The 22,286-nt window shown below is 40.6% G+C and overlaps 1 protein-coding gene across 6 annotated transcripts in view; it reads right to left on the bottom strand.

Moving 5' to 3' along the window:
- Nucleotides 1-21,701, bottom strand: part of Cd86 (CD86 molecule) — a 68,495-nt gene extending 46,794 nt beyond the window's left edge. Inside the window, exon 1 of one of the 6 annotated variants that reach the window (XM_015486874.2) lies at nucleotides 21,547-21,701. In XM_015486874.2, the coding sequence (XP_015342360.1) occupies nucleotides 21,547-21,560 (14 nt within the window). In that variant the 5' untranslated portion in view covers nucleotides 21,561-21,701. Of the gene's footprint in view, nucleotides 1-1,691; nucleotides 1,887-4,474; nucleotides 4,811-13,033; nucleotides 13,058-21,546 lie in introns of those variants that run through there. The other 5 variants (XM_048794655.1, XM_048794656.1, XM_015486875.2 and 2 more) reach the window with 5 other exon arrangements.
- Between the last annotated feature and the right edge of the window lie 585 nt (nucleotides 21,702-22,286).

Below are 22,286 nucleotides of genomic sequence, written 5' to 3' on the forward strand. Positions count from 1 at the left end.
CCCTCCAATGTGCAAACAGTTCAGAAACAAATCTATGGAGTAGCGTTCAATGAGGGGTTGTGCACACAGACTCTGGTCCTGTCTTTCCTACACCCCTCACATGTTCTTATCTGCCTGGTCATGAAAAGTGAACGGCCTAAATTCTGGAAAACTGCCCAGGCGCCTCCCCACTAAGCCAGGTTGTTTTAATTCTGTCTTTTCTCTCCTGTATCCTCAGAGCATCAATCCCCTAGCCCAGAGATCCCTAACCTCAATTCCTACTTGTATCTGATTTTTGAAACATATTGTTCACATCTTGATTTTTCTCCTAAAGCATCTGGCATGGCTCACCTTTTTCTCTTTTATAATTTTCTCCTGATCCTCATTTCTACCCAGGATGGGACATCCAATATCCAGGGATAATATGAGTTGTGAAAATATCAAACATAAAGAGAGTAATTAATCAGCACCATGACTCAGAGCCTTTCCTTTCCTTCAAAGCACTGTTGCTCCCAGTGGTGTTAATGTGATTACAGTATGCTTTTATTATTTTCCACTTCAAGAGCACAGCAGCTTCAAGAGCACAGCATCCCCTTATATCATTTATACTCCTTGTTGAAAACCTGGTTCCTGGGACTGGGGTTGTGGCTCAGTGGTAGAGCACTTGCCTACCAAGTGTGAGGCACTGGGTTTGATTCTCAGCACTGCAGATAAATAAATAAAATAAAGTTCATTGGCAACTAAAAAAATATTTAAAAAACCCCAGTTCCTAGGACATATTAAGCACACAATATACATATTCTGAATATATGAATAATAACAGATTCAGAAAACCCATTACACTTTGGACGGCTCACAAGATAACATTCATGGTCTCTTCAGCAAACATAATACAGAATGGTGAATTTGACCACATAAATACACAGTCCAGAGCCTTAGTCCCAAGATTGAATTTACACATAAGAAGAACAGGCCATCTCCTTAGTTTTTACAATTTGAGAGGAGTGGGAAGTTCCCTTGGCCAAAAATTATTTTCACCTGTCTCTCCAGAACCTTAAATCACTATTAATGGAGGCGATATTTTAAGCCTATTTGCAAATAAATGCAAATGTGTTCACAGTATGTGCAACTGTGTTAAACCACTGACTGGGCTCTTTTTTGACCAGAGTATTTCTTTCCAAATGACCTATTGGTCTCAATATTGGGATGGGGCAGCTAGAAGGGAAGAAGTTGGGGTGGGGGGATAAGCATTTCTGGACCAGAGGAGGAAAGGTCAGACAGGAAAGCCCGAGGCTATTACAGAGAAGTTGTGACACTGCCTCCCTCCTCTACATTTCCCATTGTACGTGGGGCTCAGGCAGGGCCAACATCCTTGGACAGTTTCTCCCAGAGCAGAGCTGCTTGGAGCCCCCAGCACTCCAAGGTCAAGGGCAGCTGCCGGCTGTTTGGTAAGTGGCACCTTCCATTCTTCTGCCTATCGGGTCTCTTGGCCCACTAAAGCCCATACAGGGATCTGGCTGGAAGAGACTCATTTTTCTGATATCTGATCTCCAATGTAGCTAGTCTCCAAATTAAGCCCGATGGCCAAAGGTTTTAAGCATGTCTTTTGCCCTCTGATGCATCCCCTTGCCAGCCACCAGCCCCATCTCTGCCCCAATGCAGCCTTCTCTCACGCTGTGCTCCCCGGGCACATGGGCTTCAAAAGAACATACCTGTCACTTATGCCCATCCACCGTAGCTCCCAGAGACCAGACACATGAGCACAGCAGCATTCCCGAAGAGCACAGGAGCGAGGCTTTGAAAATACACTCGGAGGAGTCAGTGCCAGCTCCCCAGGCCTCCTAAGACTCCTCTTGTAGAGAAAGAATAATCTCAGGACTGAGGCTAGAACTCAAATACAGAAAGGGGAACTGACTAGAGAGAAACAACACCGCAGACGGGCCAGTGTTCTTGCGTGGTTCCAGATAACTTCTGCTGGCAGGTGGGCATTTCCACTGATGAGAATGACTACAAATGCAGCCTTGGACAGAGAGGCAGTGTAAAGCCCTGAGGAAACCCCCAAAGACAGCCCCATCCACAATCATGACAGACACCTTCCCTGACAGAGTGGTAGAGAAGAGGAGGGCAATCTTCAAAGCCCACGGGAAAAGACTCAGCTCAGCTCAGCCACGTGCCAGGCACTGGATCTGGCCCCCAGGGATGCAGGAGATGGTCTTCCATTAGAGCAGAGATTGAATCATTCATTCCTCTCCATGGATCCTGCTAGAAGCCAAGTCCCATATGCAGCCATCATTGTCCGATTACCCTAATGTAATCCGAATTGTATGAATCTGGAATGCTTCTATTATTTTGGTCCACTATTCCTGGAAGAGGGTGGAACTGTTGAGTTCTGGGACTAGTAACAAGCAGAAGTGAGAAATGTGGGTTTATGCCCGGTACAGATCTCTGAACCTAGTGCTTCAGCAGGGATAGGCTTCAATTATAGACAGGGATCATTATGATCTGCCCAGGAGCATCAGGGACTGCAGAGCCCTATGCTCAGTGGTACTGGTGGCAATGGTAGGCATTTGTGGGCCTCTGAGGTCTGCAGCATTTGAGCTCAGAAGAAGCAAGGCAGTCCTGCTGAGGAAGCCTCCCCTGCTTTTTTTAGAGGCTAGCTGTGGCCTGCAAAGCTAGAGAAATGAAAAGTGACAAAGTGAAAGTTGGTTATTGGTGGCTGGGTTGAGGAAGCTCACCCAGCCAAAACATGTGGTACCGGGGAAGGACCTTGGGCTTGGAACTGGTGGTCCCAGGTCAGATTCTAGCTTGACCACTGGATACAAGGCAAGTTATTGGACACCTTGGAGTCTCGATCTTCTGTCCTGTGAAATGGGACTAGTTATAGCTTTCCTTTCTGCATTGTTTATGAGAGACAAATAAGATATTCTATGCAAATCACCTGGTAGCAAGTATGAGCTATTTAGCTTTCCGTTATTAGTCTCCTTTTTTTCTTTTGAGTCTTTCCCAATTCTTTCTTTGACCTTTCCACAAAGATCTTCCCCTTAGCATTAAAGAGGTGATGATAGTTCTTCCCAAGCAGGGTCTGTAAGCCCCTTCACGTTCCATCCTGGGCCTCTCCAACCCGCAGGCTGCTGCCCAGGTCCTTGTCCTGACTCACTTGGGCCTTACTTCCCCTCAGCCACTCTACATGCAGATCTTGGAAACTTCACCCTTTATATGGATAGGCTCCACCTGGGGGTTTCCTCTGGGTTTTACAATCACAATTTTCTTTTAGTTGAAAGGGTCCGTGTGGTTTTCTTATTGTAAAATATGAAATCACTCACCTATCAGAGGACAGGAGAATTCATTCATGTTTCCCTTATTTTTAAGTGTCTTCCTTTTCCTTGTACACAGTCAAGATGCAAGATATGCTAAACTGAAAGTGCTGCTATCAAAATATCTGAAGCTATATTTCCCAAACTTTAGTTATTCTAGTTACTAGTATCACTTCACATCCATGTAAAATCTGGACTATTGCTTTTATAGTATTTTTCTCTTAACTTACTTTAACTAAATTTATTTAAAAAGAAAGTTTTATGTTAATACTAAGAATCACAGAAAGTAGTATCATTTGCAAAAAAAAAAAAAAAAAAGATGAGTCAAAGGGCATATCAAACTGGGTCTGAGAATCACAGAGACCAGTGTTCATACTGTGGCTACTGATACCTATGTGTTCTTAGGGAAGTTATTTAACCTCTCTGAGCCTTGGGTTCCTCACAGGTGTAACACCGTACTAAATATTTCATAAGCTTGCCATGAGGATTAAATAGGATGACATATATATATGGTGCCTGAGATTCTGGCACACCAGAGGCTATATTTTCTTTATTTTAAAAGGCCGTTCTATAGTTTTTCCTTTTCTACATCCCTACTTTAGTTCCTGTTTACAGTGAGTGGCCTCCTCCAAGGCTGTAACATAGAAGTACCTTAAAGGAGGGACATGAGTGGCAAGGCCAGCACCAGAAATAAGGGACCATGTGGTGTCATGAAATTCACTGATGCTGTGATTTAGCATTGCAAGAATGTAAAGGACCTCAGAAACTATCCTTCTCGCCTTTCAAGCAGGGACCCCTCTGTGTCATCTCTGATGGAGGCATGTCTGAGCTTTGCTTTCTCATTGGCCAGACTCGGAGACTCACTACCTGATAGTTATAGGAACATGATCCTTTTTATAATAATACTTATCTACCACTTCTAACTCCCCAGCTCCGTAAGTAACATCCAGTTGTCCCTGTCCTGTTTTTTAGAATTATCAGAATATATTCATGAACCCTCTTGGGTCAAGGTTTCCAGATATGCAGAATGCAGATATTATAAATCCACTCTCTGCTAAATACCAGCAGTCTCCTCCACCGTTCGGTGGGATGTGAGCTCGAGGATCCTGCTCAACCGGGTCCTCGAGACCCGGCTAGGGACCCTCCCACCAGCACCCTCCTCCCTGAGTGAGTCCACATACCTCCTAGCAGAGAGGGCTCCGGCAGCTTGGGGCAGGCAGTGACAAGATGACATTCATCAATGAGTCAGAGGTCACATTTAGCTTAAAACAATTGTAGGAGGTCGGCTGACCATGATTGTTTTCACGCGTTAAGCCGATGGCCGCCCCCTTACCCACTCTTGTTTGTGTGTCAGTGTTTGGGGCCAGCGATCAGCCAATCAGAAGCACCATGGCTGCCCTGTGCGCCACGAGAGCCCGGGGCGGACAGGATGCAGCAGCTCTGGTAGTCACCAGCATCAAAGGCTGCCAGGAGGCGGCGCAGAATGAAGATCAGTTCCTTGTGCTTGGTGAGGAGGAAGTTGCTGGTAACCTCAGAAAGCTGCTTTCTGTGTTGGCCTTCTTCCTCCACTGCCTCATCCCCGGATGTTCTCACATCTAAGGCCAAGGCTGCAAGGAAAAGCAGCTGGAGAAGGAGAGGCCTCCTAGGGCAGTAGACCGAGCTGTGGGGGGAAAGGGCGCACACCCTCCTGACGCCACGCCCACACCTTCAGGGTTTGCTCTGTCACACCCATGAGCATTTAGAATCATCCAGCACTTAGCTCTAATTTCCCTTCTCAGCCATATGTCCGTCCGTTGCTCTGTTTAAATGACTGCCTGTGGCCTGTGGCTAGGGAGCCGTCTAAAAGTATTCTAGATAGTGGTGGAAGTGGCGATTCCGGTGTAGGATAAACAGTTTCCACTCTCTGTAGTGTTTGTTTTCTGAACTTTCTTTGAAACAGATTTGTGCAGGTGGGGGTGAGCAGAAGAGATCCAAAATCAAAGGCTCCTCTGGTCTTTTGTGAAAGCCCATGGAGATGATGTGGGTATCCTGTGTTTTATGCAAGAAGAAGGAAGGGGAGAAGTGTATGATCCTATAAGCAGTGGGAACCCCAGAACCCCTTGTTTGGTGCTCCCAGAGGGTGACAACCTCATGCCCAGAGAGGCAGTGCCTTCAGCTTAGGCAGTCTCTGTAAACATTCTCATTTCCCACTGTGGCATGAGGTCAGGGAGCTGCCAGACTTCACAGACCACAGTGGACTCAAGAGAGTGAAGGTGAGGACAGTTGCATATCTATTCGAATGGCTAAAACCCCCAAACCTGACCGCACCAAATGCTGCCGAGAATGTGGAGCAACAGGAGCTCTCACTCATTGCTGGTAAAAGTAAAAGTGCAAAACGATAAAATTACATTGGCAGTCAGTTTCCTACAAAATTAAGCAAATATCTACTTCATAAGCCAGCAAGAACACTTCTAGGTACATCGACTCAATTGAGTTAAAAAGAAAATAAAAGCGAACATCTACACACAAGTTTATGACAGCTTTGTCCATAATTGCCAAAAAATTGGAAGCAACTAAGATGTCCTTCAATAAGTGAATGGAAAAACTATGTACATGCATACATGGACTTTTATTCAATGATGAAAGGAAGTGAGCTATCAGGACACGAAAAAGGGTGGAGAAAACTTAAGTGTTTATTGTTTAAGGAAAGAAGCCAATCTGAACAGGCCACATACTGTATGATTCCAATGACATGATATTCTGGAAAAGGCAACATCATGGAGACAATAAAAGATCAGGGGTTGCGTGGGGCTTGGAGGGAGATGTGGAGGGATAAGCAGGTGGAACACAGAGGATTTTTAGGGTGATGAAACTATTTAGTATGTTGGTATGATGGTGGGTACATGGTATACATTTGTCAGAGCCCATAGAACTGTATGACCCAAAGAGGAAACCTTAATATAAAGCATGGACTTTAATTATACATCAATATTGGTTCATTAATCAGAACAAATATGCCACACTAATGCAAGTTTGCAAAAAATGGGGGAAACTGTGCCCTGGTAGAGGGTAGATGGGAATTCTCTGTACTATCAGCTCAATTTTTCCCCCTTTGGTAAGTCTAAAACTGTTCTAAAAATAAAGGCTATTAATTTAAAAACACACACACTCTAACCACATGCACTGATTCCTGGCAAAGCGACTAAATTAATGATGTGACATTTTAGAGGGTTCCTAAACTGCTGGGAAAGAAAATTAGCATCAATTTCACAGTCCAAAGATTCACTTCCCCATGGTACACACTTGTAATTAAAGGCCACACATACAATGTTTAGAAAAATCTCCAGTCTTTTTAAAATGACTGCCCTCGGCTTTCACACTTTATGCATATTTTTTGGTGCAGAGCCATAGATTTTTTATGTCAATTCCTTAGGTAAATTAAAGAAAAAGCCCCACTGTTTTCTTAGGGTCAGATCAATTAAAAAAAAAAAAAGCTTTCAGTTCCATTTTTCTGGAGGAACATTCTTAGAAATGTAGTGGGTTTCTTTTATCTTGAGGGGGGATGCTATGGTATCCTACACTGAAAGCAAAATTTATATAAGAATTAAAGGTTGAGTCTTTTTCTTTGCCCCAAACTTGCAGCCTTGGTATTTATGTCACTGAGGCAGAGAGGGACTCTCACTCTCACACTCTCACACAGATGCCATGCTCATCCTAGATTGGCTTTTTCTGTCTCCCTAGCTGCCCTGGGGGATCTTTTTGTATTCACTTTCTCATGATGCAAATTCATACCCATCATTCATGCGTGCTAAGAAAGAAGCAAGGTGTATTGTTTCTTAACTCGTATTCTATCAGTTTATGAACACGGAACCTGGGCTTCAGTGACACAGTTTTGCCTAGAGATCCTCAAAGGAGAAGTCTGAAAGGCAAGGGACACCAACAAGTATTTGCAGGATTCTATCAAGTGAATGGAAACCCTTTGTCTACATGTTCTCTCAAAAATCACACAGTAGTGCTGGGTGCAGTAATCCCAGCAACTTGGGAGACTGAGGCAGGAAGATCTCAAGTTCAAGGCCAGACTCAGCAATTTAGGGAGGTCCTAAGCAACTTAGCAAGACCATGTCTCAAAATCTTTTAAATAAAAAAATAATAATAATTGAGCAGGGGATGTGCCTCGTTGGTTGAGTGCCCCTGGGTTTAATACCCAGTAACAACAACAACAACAACAACAAAATCACATGGTGGCTTTAATAAAACATACCTGAACTTCAGCAGCAAAATGCATTGATCTGGACTGAAGATCGCAGTTTCTTATATTAGCAGGTAGGTTAAGGGGAAAATTGTCAAAAGGATAAAAATGGTCATCAAGGTGCATGCATTTTAGAAAAAGTACTGCTGTGCTGGGGACTCTGTGCCAGGGACTCTGGACATGCAGTTGCTTTCACGGTACAAGCAATGGGAAGGAGGGAAAAGATGGACTGGGGGACCTATTACTAGTAACAACCACTGCAGCAGGTGAGGAGCCCACTGTCTTATGATCAGCATCGGAGTGAGATCTGTGGTCTGGTGTAGACATGGCAGAGTGGCATGGGGCATGCTGGGCCACAACCAGAATCAGAAGTCTCTGTGCAGTGTATGGAACAAGGGCCATCGTGGGGGAACTGAAGAAGCCATTGGAGAATTGGACCACAGTTCATGGAAGCAAGGCTAAGCCAGAGAAGGATTACAGTATAGGGAACCCAGGGACCCGTGACTCACCCCATGGACACAGGGGAACAGGATACAGCCACAAGACCACACGCAGAACACTCTTCCCACCTTGCCTGCCTGCGGTGTATCCCAACACCTCATGAGAGGAGCGGGGTCAGGTGCCAGGGCTGCCTGGGAACTGGTAATAACTCTAAACTCTAGTGACACATAAAGACACATATTTTATGGTCCCTCTTTGTTATTACCCATCTCTATATCTCAGTAATATTTCCCATCTTCCAAAAATATACTTAAAATCCATGGATCATTGCACCATTTAAAATTTGTACTTTTTAATCTGTCTTCATTCATTTAACAAATGCTTAGTAAGTCCTGACTGAATATAGGACCCAGACAGGGATCCAGGATTAGCTAAAGAAGAGCCTATAGTTGAGGGCAGGAGATCCATCTCATTAGGTCAGGGTACTGGCCACCAAGGGATTTTCAATATATGCAACTTCAGTTAGGTGTGATGTTCTTATGTTTGAGTAACCAGTCGTCTTAAGAGTATGAGGTAGATTCTAACTATGTCATGTAGTTCATAACTAAGAAAAGTTTCTGGAGGACCTCTGGCTCAGGAACAGGCTTCTCCAGGAAGTATCAGTTTCTTCTTCATTTCACATTTGAAATGGTCACAGTGCCTACATAATCATAAGTCACAGATAGCACAGTAGAGAGAACTGACTGGGCCGAGAATGGACTAAGTCATCCTTCACTTCCCCTGCAATTAATAATTCTATATTCTAGCTGTTAGGTCTGGAGTGTAACTTGTGGTGGAGCACTAGCCCAGCATGTGTGAGGCCCTGGGTTCAATCCCTGGTACCAGCAGGGGAAATTACTATGCTAGCTCTTCAGTAGGTGTTTACAATCTTACAATCTCAGTATTTCCTCTGATAGTTTATATGAAATATGGCCTATTATTTTACAAATAAAATATGTAAAATCTTCCCAAGACAAATGAAATATACGTGCAGCAGGTTTAAAAATGATACCCATCAACTGACTACCAACATCTACAATGTCACTTTTCAGAACTCAAAATAAAATCTGATTCCAAGTTTGCTCTCCTTTTAATCTTTAGGGAGACTTGGGAACCTGAAAGCCAAATTCAAAAGGCTAGAGCCCTGACTCTAAAGTGGCCTGTTGGTTTAAGGGATATGCACTTACATATTCCGAGAAACTGTCATTTCCTTTATACTCTCATTTAGAAGAAATAAAATGAGGTAATATCTTAAATGTAAAAGTTGCTAGAAGAGTTAAGTCCATACTTTTTTTCCCTCTGTGTGCAGAGGAGGCAATCTCAGACATAACAAAACTAACACATTTTAACAAATAGCAGCATATTTCAAATTTAGGGAAGCATGAGATCTGTGAAAGCACCTTATGCAAAATATTTATGTAAGAGTATCAATATAATGTGCACAGCAAAGTAAAATAAAACAGATCAAGGTTATACAGAACACACCAATATGACTAAGCTTATTTTTTAAAAAGAAAAAAGATGAATTTTTTTAAAGCTTCTATTTCACAACAAGTGTTGGGGCTCGCACACTCAGAGACTCACTTTCCTGTGACATCTTTGACTCAGAAGCAACGTACCTAAGACTTGTGGACCCCTGAAATGTGCATTCATCCACCTGGATCTGCAGTTCTCAAGTTGGTGGTGCAAAATCATTGAGGTATAAATTTTGCTATTCCCTTCCTCTCCTTCCCATTCCTTTAAGGAAGATTCTAAGGATCTACCACAGAGAGGTGTTGCTCCTTGAAAGAAATTTTTCCAGTAAAAAGAGATGATGCTCTTCCTGTTCCTGACTTTGGAAAAGTGCTTCAATTTGAGCTTTACTAAAATCTTATTTAAGGCTGAAACATTCTTATATAAGCCCTGCATTGTTTGACTAGTTTTCTTGGGAGCTGTTGGAATTTTTAAGAAGGGCAGCACTCATAAACCAATTTGATCTTCGTGTTTCATAAATTGGAGATGAAATATTGCATTTGAGTTGCGCTTTCACTGTGCATGGGCCATTTGCATGCAAACAAAAGAGATTATTTTTAAAAGAGGTTTTCTGTGTTTTTGTTTTGGTCCCTGTGGTCTCTGGAAGAAGGGCTCAGGCCATTTTCACACTTTGAATGGTGTTCATGACACCCTTGCTTTGCCTTTCTCCCTCAATACACACTTCCAAGTCCTTGGCAGCCAGTTTTGGTGTCTTGATCGCCTCTTACCTTCACTATTCAACAGCCTCCCTCTGGTTCCTTAATTATCTTTCCTTTTTTAAATTAATTACTTGTGTTTTTTTTTTTGATAGACACGACAGTAGTGTGTATTTTGATATATTACACATACATGGAATATAACTTATTCTAATTAGGAACCCATTCTTGTGGTTGTACGTGATGTGGAGATTCACCAGTCCGAATGTTCTCTCTGATAGGAGGATGATAACACTCACTAAGGGGAGAGGTGGGAGAATCGAAGTTCATTATCTTTCTCTGAAAACAGTGTGGTTGTGAAACTTCCTTGCTGTAAAGACCCACTCCTTGCTCCCCACAATTTAGTGTCACCAGGCCCTTCACAACTTGAATCTAAGTTTTCTCTTCTGTTTTTTTTTATATTTATTTTTTTGTTGTAGTTGGACACAACATCTTTATTTTATTTATTTTTAGGTGGTGCTGAGGATCGAACCCAGCCCCTTGTTCGTGTTAGGCAAGCGCTCTACCGCTGAGCCACAACCCCAGCCCCTTCTCTTCTGTTTTTATCACCCAGCCCACATACCTTACGCTGATCACCCTCTGGCTGGTCACTAGTCCTGACCTCCACCCTGCCTCCTAGGGCCCTTTGAAAACTTTTTGACTCTTTCACCTTGGCACACGTGTTCCTTCTGCCTGAATCCCCTTCCTTGCCTTCTCAACTGCAACTCTGTACTCTTCAAGATCCAGACCCTGCCACAGTAAAGCCTTCCCTGCCACCCTTCCCTCCTCTTTTTCACCCTGCCTGCCTCTTCTTCTACTCTGTTTATTCTTCCATTTAAAAACAGTTTCCTTGTTCTGTTAAGATTTCACTGCTCAGATGGCTGTCCTGTCCGGATGTCCACAAGGATAGGAAGCACATTTCATTCCCCTTTGCTTTCCTAGGACCTGGCATAGTAACAGGTCCAGAGTGGGGCTCAGTACATATGCACCTTTTGAAACCAATATCTGTAAATGGATTGCTACAAGGTGGGCCCTCTACTACTGCACTGTGGCTATTACAAATGCATTACTTCATTTAATCTTAGTGATCAATGTAAAAAGTTTTACAGATGAGGAAACTGAGTTTCAGGAAGGTTAGGTTAGGCCACTTGCTCAGGGTCATACAGCTAGTGAGCTCAAGCTTAAGAAGATATAGAATTGAATCTGTTTTAACTTCTACGTGAGAATGTCAGATAGATGTCAACGTACTTTTTTTTCACCTGCCTGATGAATGGTTTGGTACTGTCTGAGTAAGTGTCTTCGCCCTGCCTTTTACTAATTGTGCGACCTTATATTGCTAAACCTCTCTGAATATCAGTTTCCTTCTTTCTTTTTCAATGGGGAAAATAATATTTCCCCCATGTGGTTACTTTAAGGATGCAGGGATGACATGTACATAAGCTCCTGACCATCACAGCATCATGTGCTCCATCCTACTCTGGACCATGTGCTTGATATCCCTCCATTTGTCACTTAATCCTTACCTCTGAAAGTTTGGAACCATTCAACTTGCTAATAGTCAAAGAAACCAAGGCTCAGAGAAATGAATAACCTGTCCAGAGTTTCTTTCATCTAAGAAAATATTTTCCCCAAGGCCCTCCAGAACCTTCCCAACTCATCTCGCCTCTCCATGTCCTTCACCTTCCATCCTTCACCTACTGACTTCTTCAGGGAGGCAGCTGGCCAGGTCCAGACTTTCTCATCACCTCCACTATGGACTCCAGCACTTCCCTGCCTTGTTCACTGGTGATTCCTTCTCACTTGTTGCTGCCTCACTTTCGAGACTCAGGTCCTGTAGAATCCAAGCAGGTCATCTAAAGAGCGAAGCCAGCCATAGGGGAAGAGGAGAGTTTATTCCCTAATAGAAGTTAGGCAGCCTCTGCCAGGTTCACTAGTTGTTATCATGTGGGAATGAGGGCCCTGTACCCAGTGTTCTGGTTCTCCAGAGGATATCTCTAGATATCCAAGAGTGTGTGAATTCTCTAGATTTTTGAAATATTGGCAACTAAAGATGTCAAGGCTTTTGTTTTATTTGACTACTCTCTGTGGACATTTTTAGTCTACAAAAAATGTTCAACCTCTGCTCTAGGTTTTGTTCCTGCTCAAGACTACTGGCTCCCTCCCTGGAACTGGCCTTTGTCCTTTGGTTACCAGAGCTTATTTTGGACCCTGACCCAACACATCTCTCTCTAAGTTCTAATCTCTTCATCCACAAATCTTTCCTGCTGCTAGATGCAATTGCTCCCTCCCCTGATCTCCCATAGTATATAGATAGCATGGTTATTCAGAGCCTCGGTTTGGAATTAGATTGGAGTTTGGAATCCTGGCTCTGTTATCAGCTATGTGACTCAGTTTTCACTTGTGGAAAATCAGAGACAATAATAGTACCTACCTCCCGCAGTTGTGAAGACTAAATGATGTAATATCACATATCATAATTCCTGCCAGATGGTAAGAAATGTCAGCTACTTCTTCCCTGCTGTAGCTCCTATATAGGATTTCTATCTGATTCATCTTCATTTTCCCAACATTAAACTGAATAAATTAATGAGCATATAGTCATAGCCTCTTCCTTTCTAGTTCTGACTCACTATAGCCGGGGCCCCAATATAATATATTTCTAAGCTAGTCCATCCACAGTTACCTCTCTCTCTTTTGACCCTCTGTTGCACTGACAGAAGCCAAGGCAAAACTTGTAGCCTAGAGCAAACCAGCCCCTTCTAGAACATCGAGCCATTATATAAAAATTAGGGATTTTAAAAAAATATATGTTTAAATAAGTTTACCTTTCTGACTTCTCTTGGAAAATAGAGCTGAGCTGTCCAGACTCACATCCTTACATAGAGGGCAACAGTGTGGTGACCAGCAGCCTGGGGATGGGCCTCACTGGCAGGGTGGAACACTTCCACTGTCTATACGTCATGGGACCAGGCAGAAACCACAGACCGATGTCACTCACTTCCGTTCTCTGAGAGTCTATGTTGGCCGCTCCTGGCTTAGAGGCTACCACGAGATTGCTTTCTGCCTTGATTTCATCCATGTTAGCAGGGCAATGTATGCTCACCTATCAAAGAACCCCATTTTTATAATCCCACCAACTTGTTCTGACACTTTTGCTTGCTATCTTGTTTTTGTATATTTTCTTTATAATTCCATAATCTTATGTTGTCTTTTGTTTTTACAAAGCCACTTAAAACTTCATTTTTAATTTACTTAACCATCTACCTATGATTAAAAATTTAAAAATTTAGGTTGATGCTTATTTTCCTTATACTAAATAATGCTGTAGTAAGCATATATATATATATATATATATATATATATATATATATATAGTCACAATACCTTTACTTTATTTTTATGTGGTGCAGAGGATTAAACCCAGAGCCTCACATGTACAAGTTCTACCACTGAAGTAAGCATTTTTGTGCACACATTTGTTTCAATACCTTTTATTATTTGATGAGCTAGATACATAGTAGTGAAATTATTAAGGAAAGAAATATAAACATTTTGTAGAATAAAGAAAAATGGCAATTTATGTATCTACTAAAATTAGAAGTACATATTTGAACAGTTAGCCAAGCTGAATAAAGGTGCAAAAAAGTCTTTACACATTAGAAGCAGGAATAAATACTTGAAGTTAAAATAGACAATTTTATGAAAACAAAAACTCATAGTTTTCCAAACCCCATATACCCAATTACAGTGCAGGATTTTGTTTTAATGTTTTTGGTACCCCATCTTACATAAAATACAGTTCAGGTGGCTTTCACCTTATTCACCTGCATTTAGCCTGCCCTTCTCTTATCAGTAAGTAGGAGGTCAATTATAGCATTCTCTAGATTACAGGTAAGGTTTTATTAGTTAGAATTGATCAGAAAAGGCAGAGCTAAAGAAATTTAAGACTTAATTTAAAACATAAGAAATGATAGATTTTAAAGAAAAAAAGCGTGAGTCCTAAAATGTTTTATTTGCACAAGACATTACATCCATATAAATTCTTACAACCCTCATGGCATTGGTTAAGTACTAGTACCCTCATTTTACAGAGAAGGACATTGAAGTTCAGGGAGTTGGATGCTTCTGCCAAAATGGCAACCTTAGTATATAAGTAGAGAATTGTGTATTAACTGCTGATTATGTGACATCAATAGCCTTTAATCCTGTGCATTTATCTAAGACATGATATGACCTACAGACAAGCAGAAACAGCTACATTTACGCGCCCGTGGAAGCACACACAGTTCACTGTAATAAAGAAGTATTGCATTGATATGTTTACCACTAAGGTGAGCTTCAGGAGGACAAGTTTGTTTACTCATCTCTGAAATCTTTCTATTGTGCAGCGTGGTGCCTGGAACAAAGGTGCTAAATGAACTGAAAAGAAAATTCCCTAAAACAGAGAGAAATAAGCAATTCCCAGAATGAGTGTCTCTGATGTAAGCATCTTATGACTTCAGATATAAGTTAACAAATTGCACACCACAGAGGTTATACCCATTCATATCCCCACAACCCATAGTATATCAAATTACCTTTTATAATTTACTCATTAGAATCAATACCTCTACCCACCCACTGCCCAAATCTGTGATTGCTAATTTGATAAATGAAAATATCCTATTGATGTTTCAATTGGCATGTCTCTAATATTGAATAAAGATGAGCATTTGGATTTTTAAAATTATTTTTACATTTTTAAAATTTTTAATGATTATATATTCAAAGGAAGATGAAAAAAATGTATAGGGAAGTCTCGAGTACCCTTCCCAGTTCCCCCAATGGTAACAGCTTGCGTAACTGTTATAGGATGTCAAAAAACAGGAAATTGATATTGATATAATCCACAGAGCTTATTCAGATTTTGCCAATTTTACATGCACTCGTGTGTGTGTGTTGTGTGTGTGTGTGTGTAGTTTTATGCAATTCTATCACATGTAATGACTGCCACTATCGAGGTACAGAGCTATGCCACACCCCCAAGCTTTTCTTGCACTGTCTTTTTATAGCCTTATACCCCTACTGTCCCTACTACCCTCTAACCATGGCAACTTCCAATCTTCTGTCTCTATAGTATGTTTTTCTATTTCAATAATGTCATATAAATGAAATCAAGCAGTATGTAACCATTGGGGATTGGCATTTTTGTTTAACATGATCCCTTGGAGACTCATTCAAGTTTTTGTGTATATAAATAGTTCTCTCCTTTTCATTACTTGGTATTCATCGTATGTATGTGCTATAGTTTAAATATTCATACTGAAAGACATTTCATTTTTCAGTTTTTGACTACTATAAATAAAAATGGTATGAATATTCATGTACCAGTTTTTGTGTGAACATGCGTGTTCATTTCTCTGGGAAAATGCCTAAAAATGTAATTTCAGGGTCATATGGTAAGTGCATGTTTTCCTTTGTAAGACAGTGTTGTTTTCCAGAGTGGGTATAACATTGCACATTCCCAGTGGTGATATATGCATAATCTATTTCCTCTGCATTCCGCCAGCATTAGTGTTATTGCTATCTTTTTATTATTTTAACTATGTTGACATCTCGCATGCTTTTAATTTTCATTTCCATAATAGTAAATGATGTTGACCATCTGTGAATGTGGAAATTTTCCATTTGCATATCCTCTTTGAGGAAATGCCTTTGGAAACATATCTTTTGCCCACATTTTAATTTGGATTGTTTTACTGTTTAATTTGATAAATGAAAGTATCTCATTCGTGTTCACATTAGCATTTCTTTAATATTTAGGGAAAATGAACTTTGCTGTAATTTATATTTCTTTGTTAAAAATCACTGAACTATTACTAAAACTGAATTTCTTTTGTCATTTCATAATTGTTGGTTTCTATTCCCAATAAGACTATAAAAATAACATCAGCTATTTCATCTATATTCACCACAGTGCTTTAAAGATCAGCAAGTTCATCAGATATTTTTGTTTAGTTGGTTGAAAATACTTGTAAGATAGGGGTGATGATGAATTAGTTTGTGTAGTTGAATATTTCAGTTTTATCCAGTTTTCCCAGTGTCTGACTGGCATTGATTAACTTAACTAAATGTTCATCCATTTTTATTTTTATCAGATCGTTCAGTACAATAAGTCTTATTAATTTGGTCCCCAATATTATAGAGATGTAAAATTTGGGCTGTTTGTCTTATCATTTCCCTGATATTTCAGAAAGCAAATTTTAGATTTATTCTGACTCAAAGCTTTCTAAGAAAACGTTTTAACACTTCTTTACTCCAATTCTACCGTATGTGTTTTCTTGATGGTTGACATAAATTATAAGTGATCATAAAATTCTACTTGGGCTTTTTTTCTTCTTTACACCAAAATCTTCATCTCTGAGAGACCTCAAATAACAGCTTTCCTGTGACCTAAAGATATGGAATGGAATCTCTGTCAGGACCAAAACACAACATGTCAAATGACAGCTGCAAAAATCCTTTTGTTCCTGAAATCCTTTCCAAGCTGTTTTGGGTAGAAAGAAGTGATGAGTTTTCTCTCCTTTGCTGAGCTTTTAAACTAAGAAGATTCCAGGACAGAAGATTCTAGAGTCAGCTCTGACTCTAGGTTATTTCCCCACAGCTCGTAGTGAACAGGGCAGAGGAGTTGGCTCCAGGGAACAGGCCCCATTTATCCACCAAGATTTTTGCAGGCGGGCGTGGTGCATCTGAGCTGTCTCCTTGTTCTCAGCTCTTTAAAGTTCACTCCCTCACTCAACTGGAAGTGCCGCAAAGGTCACTGAGGGACCCTGGACTGACATTTTCAGTCCTTCTCCCTACTTCACCTTTCTGCAGAATTTGACACTGTGACTACCCTCCGCTTGGTGAAACATGTTTGTCCTGTTAACTTAGGTAAACCAATTCTTTTAATTTCTTTGTTCCCTTCCCACCTCTCTGATGTGTTTATCCAGTTTCTCTGGCTGTATTTTTCTCACCAAGTGCATTAATTTGCTCTGGCTATGGTAACAAAGTACCACAAACAGAATGGCTTAAACAGTAGATTTTTTTTTTTCCTGGAAGCCAGAAGTACCAAATGGGGGTACCCGCTCTGTTTTGTTTTGTTTTGTTCCTGAAGGCTGTGAGGGAGGAATCTGTTCCCAGCCTCTCTCCTTGGTTTGTAGGCGGCCATCTTGTCTTCCCTCTATGTATATTTCTTTGTCCAAATTTCCCCTTCTTTTAAGCCAGTCATCCAGGACTAAGACCCACCCTGACAACCTCATTTTGACTTGATTATCTCTGTAAAGACCCCATCCAAAAATGATCACATTTTGAGGTACTAGAGGTTAGGATTTCAACAAATAACTTTTGGAGGTGAGTCACAATTCAACCATTAGCACAGAGCTACTAGAGTCACCTTTCATGTCGTATCTCATGTGCTCAATGCAGAATTTTGGTAAATCTGCTTTGTCTTTCCATGGATATGTCCTCTTCTTTCCTGCATCCTTATCCTCCCTTGGTTTCCATAATACCACTTTTTCCCTGGTTTTCTCCAGTCTCCCTAGCCCCTCCTTGAGTTCCACTGTAGGCTCTTCTGCCTCATCTCTCTCCTTAATTGTCAAGATTTTCCAGTTTCCATCTTGGCTTCTCATTTCACCATCCCTCTCCCTGGGGAAGTCATCCTCACAATAATCTAAACTATAAACGGGACTTACACTGAAGACTCTTAATGTCTACCCTAGTTTGTATTTTTTTTCTTGAACTCTGCACCTGAATGTCTACCCTAGTTTGTATTTTTTTCTTGAACTCTGCACCTGAAAGGAGTTTCTACTTGGATACCTCCATTCAGCTGCTCTACAGACATTTTAATTTCCACATGTTAGAAAATGGACACACCCTCTGTCCTCTCTCTTCCTTTGCCCCAAACCCACTCCACTTCCTATGTCTTCCATTTTATGAAGAATGCTTCTGGGCACTTCTTGCTCCCCCAATTCTCCAAATGTGTTAAAAACAAATCCTGTCAAGTCTAGTGTTTGAACATCTTTTAAATGAGTCCTCTCCTCTCTGATGCCACCATAACTGGTCTCTGAGTCATGTTCTCTCTTATACTCTTTGCTCCACATTTATCCCTGCACCCAACTTGGCTTTGACTTCTTTCACTTCATCCTTCTTCCCAATATGTAGCTTCCCCTGGTGATCAGAGTTACTCCCTGGAGGCTGTCCTTATTCTTGAGCACTACCTGTTTCAGGTCGTCCCCTGAGAACCCAGTTTGGGATGGCCCTGACAGGCTCAGACAATACTGAACACTTTTGCTGGTAAAGAAACTTTCTGCATTCTAGTCCTAGAAATGCCATTAAGTAGTTGTGCAATCTTGGACAAATCACTTCCTTTCTGTTTCTTAATCCTTACAACAACAATAATAAAAATAATTAATAACAATAGTTACTGAGTGTTTATCAGAACCTAGTTCTAAGATCAGTATATGGATTATCACATTAAAATCTCACAACCACCACTTGACATATTAATTGTATCTTCATTTTAGAGACAAGAAACTGAGCATTACAATGGTTGAGCAACTTCTACAAGGCCACACAACTAGAAAGCAAGGGAGCTGGTTTGCAAGCCCCAGCAGTCTTTCCAAAGCATGGCCACTTAACCACCAGACAATCACATCTGTAAAATAAGGAAACGAGTGCTCTGTCCTCTTCCAAGTATAATGTGCTATCAAAATAGGCCTAAAAGAACTGAAGGAGTTAAGGTTAGAGTGAGCATATTTTTGAAGAGGAGTCAAGACATGAAAAAAGTTAAACACAAAGGACTAAAGCCTTACAGTGGAATCCCACAGATTATGAGTGATCATATACTGCTAAATAGTAGTAAAAAAAATCATCTTAGCTTGGTTTCTTTTAAAAAAAAAATCTCATTTTATTTTTCTGCCTAAAAACCTTCAAGTTCAAAAGCACACAGTAGAAAATAAAGCCATCTGTATTTCTGAGTAACATTGTGTGTATCACTATACATTCTGTTTACTTTCCCCTTAAGCTAACACTTTATAAAGTGTTCTATACAGGATTTTAATGATTCCATGATGTTCCATTATGGATGTTCTAATTACCTATGTTTAGATATGTAAGTGGTTTCAAAGATTTTCCCTATTAGAAACAATGGCCAAAAAAAAAAACTATGTCACTAAAATTCTACAGACACATATTATTAAATCCTTAGCATAAATTCTCCAAAGGGGAAGTGTTTGGTTAAAGAATATATACATTTTTTAAAGGATTTTGATATATTTCACTAGATTATTGCTCAGTAAGATTATATAAACTTCAGTTGGCAATAAGAGTATAAATATTTCTCTCTTCTCAACAACATGGAGGATTCTTTTTTTTTTTTTTAAGTATTTTTAGTTGTAGATGGACGCAATACCTTTAGTTTGTCTATTTAGTTTTTTATGTGGTGCTGAGGATTGAACCCAGTGCCTTACAAATGCTAGGCAAGAGCTTTACCACTGAGCCCTGGCCCCAGCCCCAGCCCCAGCATGGATTCTTGCTTGGTTTTTTGTTTTGTTTTGTTTTTTTAAATTTACCACTTTGATAAAGAAAAAAAAAGATCTTTTGCTGTTTTGATCTGTATTCCTTTTATTTCTGATAAGACTTAACATTGTTTATTGGCTAACCAATTTTCAGGCACTGAAACAAAGAGAATCTTAACAAGAACAAGAAACAATGGCCTGTTTTCCTATAAGCCTCTGTGGGCAGTGCTAGGATTAAGCAGCATCATTCCTGTCGCTCCACAAAGATTCTAAGTTCTGAATTTTTTACGGGCGCCTATAAAGTTTCAAGATTTCACTAGAGAGAAAAGCAATCTTTGCTTGAAAATGAAATTCTAGTCTTCTGATTAAAAAAAAACAAAAAAAACCCAAAAATGCAGCAAGGCTGTTTCCTAAACCAGTAAGTGTTGGGTAAATGGCAGACTTTCAAAGAAGAAAAGTAACAAATAATGACTGACTGGTGCCACCACCGTGCAAAGGAAGGGGGAGGTGTGACTTCTACCAGGGAGTCCCTGCCAGGGGACGGGAACCTGCAGCGACATGGAGAAGCCCTGTGGTGCTCAGCAAGGCTGGCAAGAAAGACCTCATCTCTACCCCTTAGGAGCAGTGTGACCCTGGGTGAATTATTTAGCCTCTTTAAGCCACTCTTAGTTCATCTATAAAACAGCACGATAATAGTATCTGTCCAAAAGCCATCGTGGAGATTAAAATTGAGTGAAACAGCACTAGCAAAGTACACAGCACATCTTTCATATTCCATACACGACAACTAATTGAACTACTCTGCCTCCTTGCACTACCCCACATTCCCCAGAATCTCCCGATCTCCCATGGCCTGATTGTGACTCATTAACTGAATTTTGTATTTTCTCCTTATACAGTCATCCCTTGGTATCCATGGGGATTGGTTCCAGGATTTCTATGAATGCCAAAATCTTGAATACTCAAGTTTCTTATGTGAAATGGCATAGTATTTTCATATAACTCATGTACATCCTCTCATATACTTTAAATCACCCCAGTATTACTTAAAATACCTAGTATACCACAAATACTATGTAAATAATTGTTATACTGCATTATTTAGGGAATAATGACAAGAAAGAAAAAGTCTATTCATGTTTAGTACAGACACGACCATCATGGGTCTAACTACAATACCCATCTTCAGGTGGTTGGCTCCATGAACGGGGAGCCCACAGATACTTAGGACCCAGGATACCTCTTCTTCTCCTTCCTTTTCTTTGGCTTCTCTCCTTTTACCTTCTCCATGTGAGCCCTCCACTCTTAGGCCAAATTGACTATGATGTACCAAAAACATTTCCTTCTCATTTGTCATATTTGTGTAGACATTTAAAATTTTCCTCATTCTGGACTTAAAAATCAATGTCTGTAAACACTCAATATTTGTAAAACAATTTACAAGACCAAAATTCATCATTTAAAAAAAAACTGCCAATAAACTGTTTTTGGCTTCTCAATAATTTTCACCTTCATGTGGCAAAGATCTCTTGAAGAAAAAAAGATAAAAAAAGAATCAACCTAGAGCAGAGGCTCCAAGAAGGAGAGAATGACTTCTGTGGGCTTTAGCTAACTTTTCACATTACACGCCGCTCTCCCACCCAGGAATTTTCACTTTGGGCCTTTAACTAGACATGCCCTGAATACATATTAGCATTCTCAGGCAGGAAGGGTGGTTGTCAGAGTCCCGTTCTCAACCTCAGCCTTTTGCTGAGGTCATAACCCTTAACGGCCCTGCAAAGGATAAGCTTGATCACACTTACCACCTGGGATCCATCTTGACTGCTTCTGCTGTGTCCCAAGTTCTGGAAATGAGCCCACTTGTTTGTCTGGCTGTGCTGCTCTGAGTTCTAGCATAAGAATAGCAGCCCTTCCACGCCTGTGCGAGGCTTCCTCGGCAATGATCATATAGCCTGTTAACTTTCTTTAAGAGGAACTGTTCCTCTTTTCAGACTTTGCCCACACTTGAGGAAGATATTTAACCCTTTCCTTACTTTTTAAAAAATTTCATTGACCTAGGTCTAAATATATTTTTATAAAATAATTCAGTGGTTTTTGGGGTCCAGACATGATGTTAAGATGAGGCTGACCCCAAATACCCCCTCTTGAAAATCCCTCAAAAAATTGAGAAATTAAATTGAAAAAGGGGGGGGGGCGGGAATCTTTGCACCTACTAAGTAAAGTAAAAAGACAAGTTTTGGTAAAATGATTAAAACTGTGATGAATTGAGTGTGGATGGGTGTAAGTAGCCTCCCCTTGGACATTTCCATCATTAAGATGAGGGAGGACATACTGAGCCTGGGATGAGGAGAGATGTCCTCCTGCAAGGGTTGTACAACCAAGGAGGGCAAACACAAATAACTACTTCCATTAGCTCAGGCCTACCCTGGTCAAAGATTACCTTGATGAGGAAGAATATTCTGGAATAGAAGCCTGATAAAAAGCAGCGTTAGAAAATTAATTAGATGTAGCAACACAGAATTCGTCAAGCAGAAACTATAGT

This window comes from Marmota marmota, unplaced genomic scaffold, assembly GCF_001458135.2.
Source record: "Marmota marmota marmota unplaced genomic scaffold, marMar, whole genome shotgun sequence".
In the NCBI taxonomy this organism is placed as follows: Eukaryota; Metazoa; Chordata; class Mammalia; order Rodentia; family Sciuridae; genus Marmota; species Marmota marmota.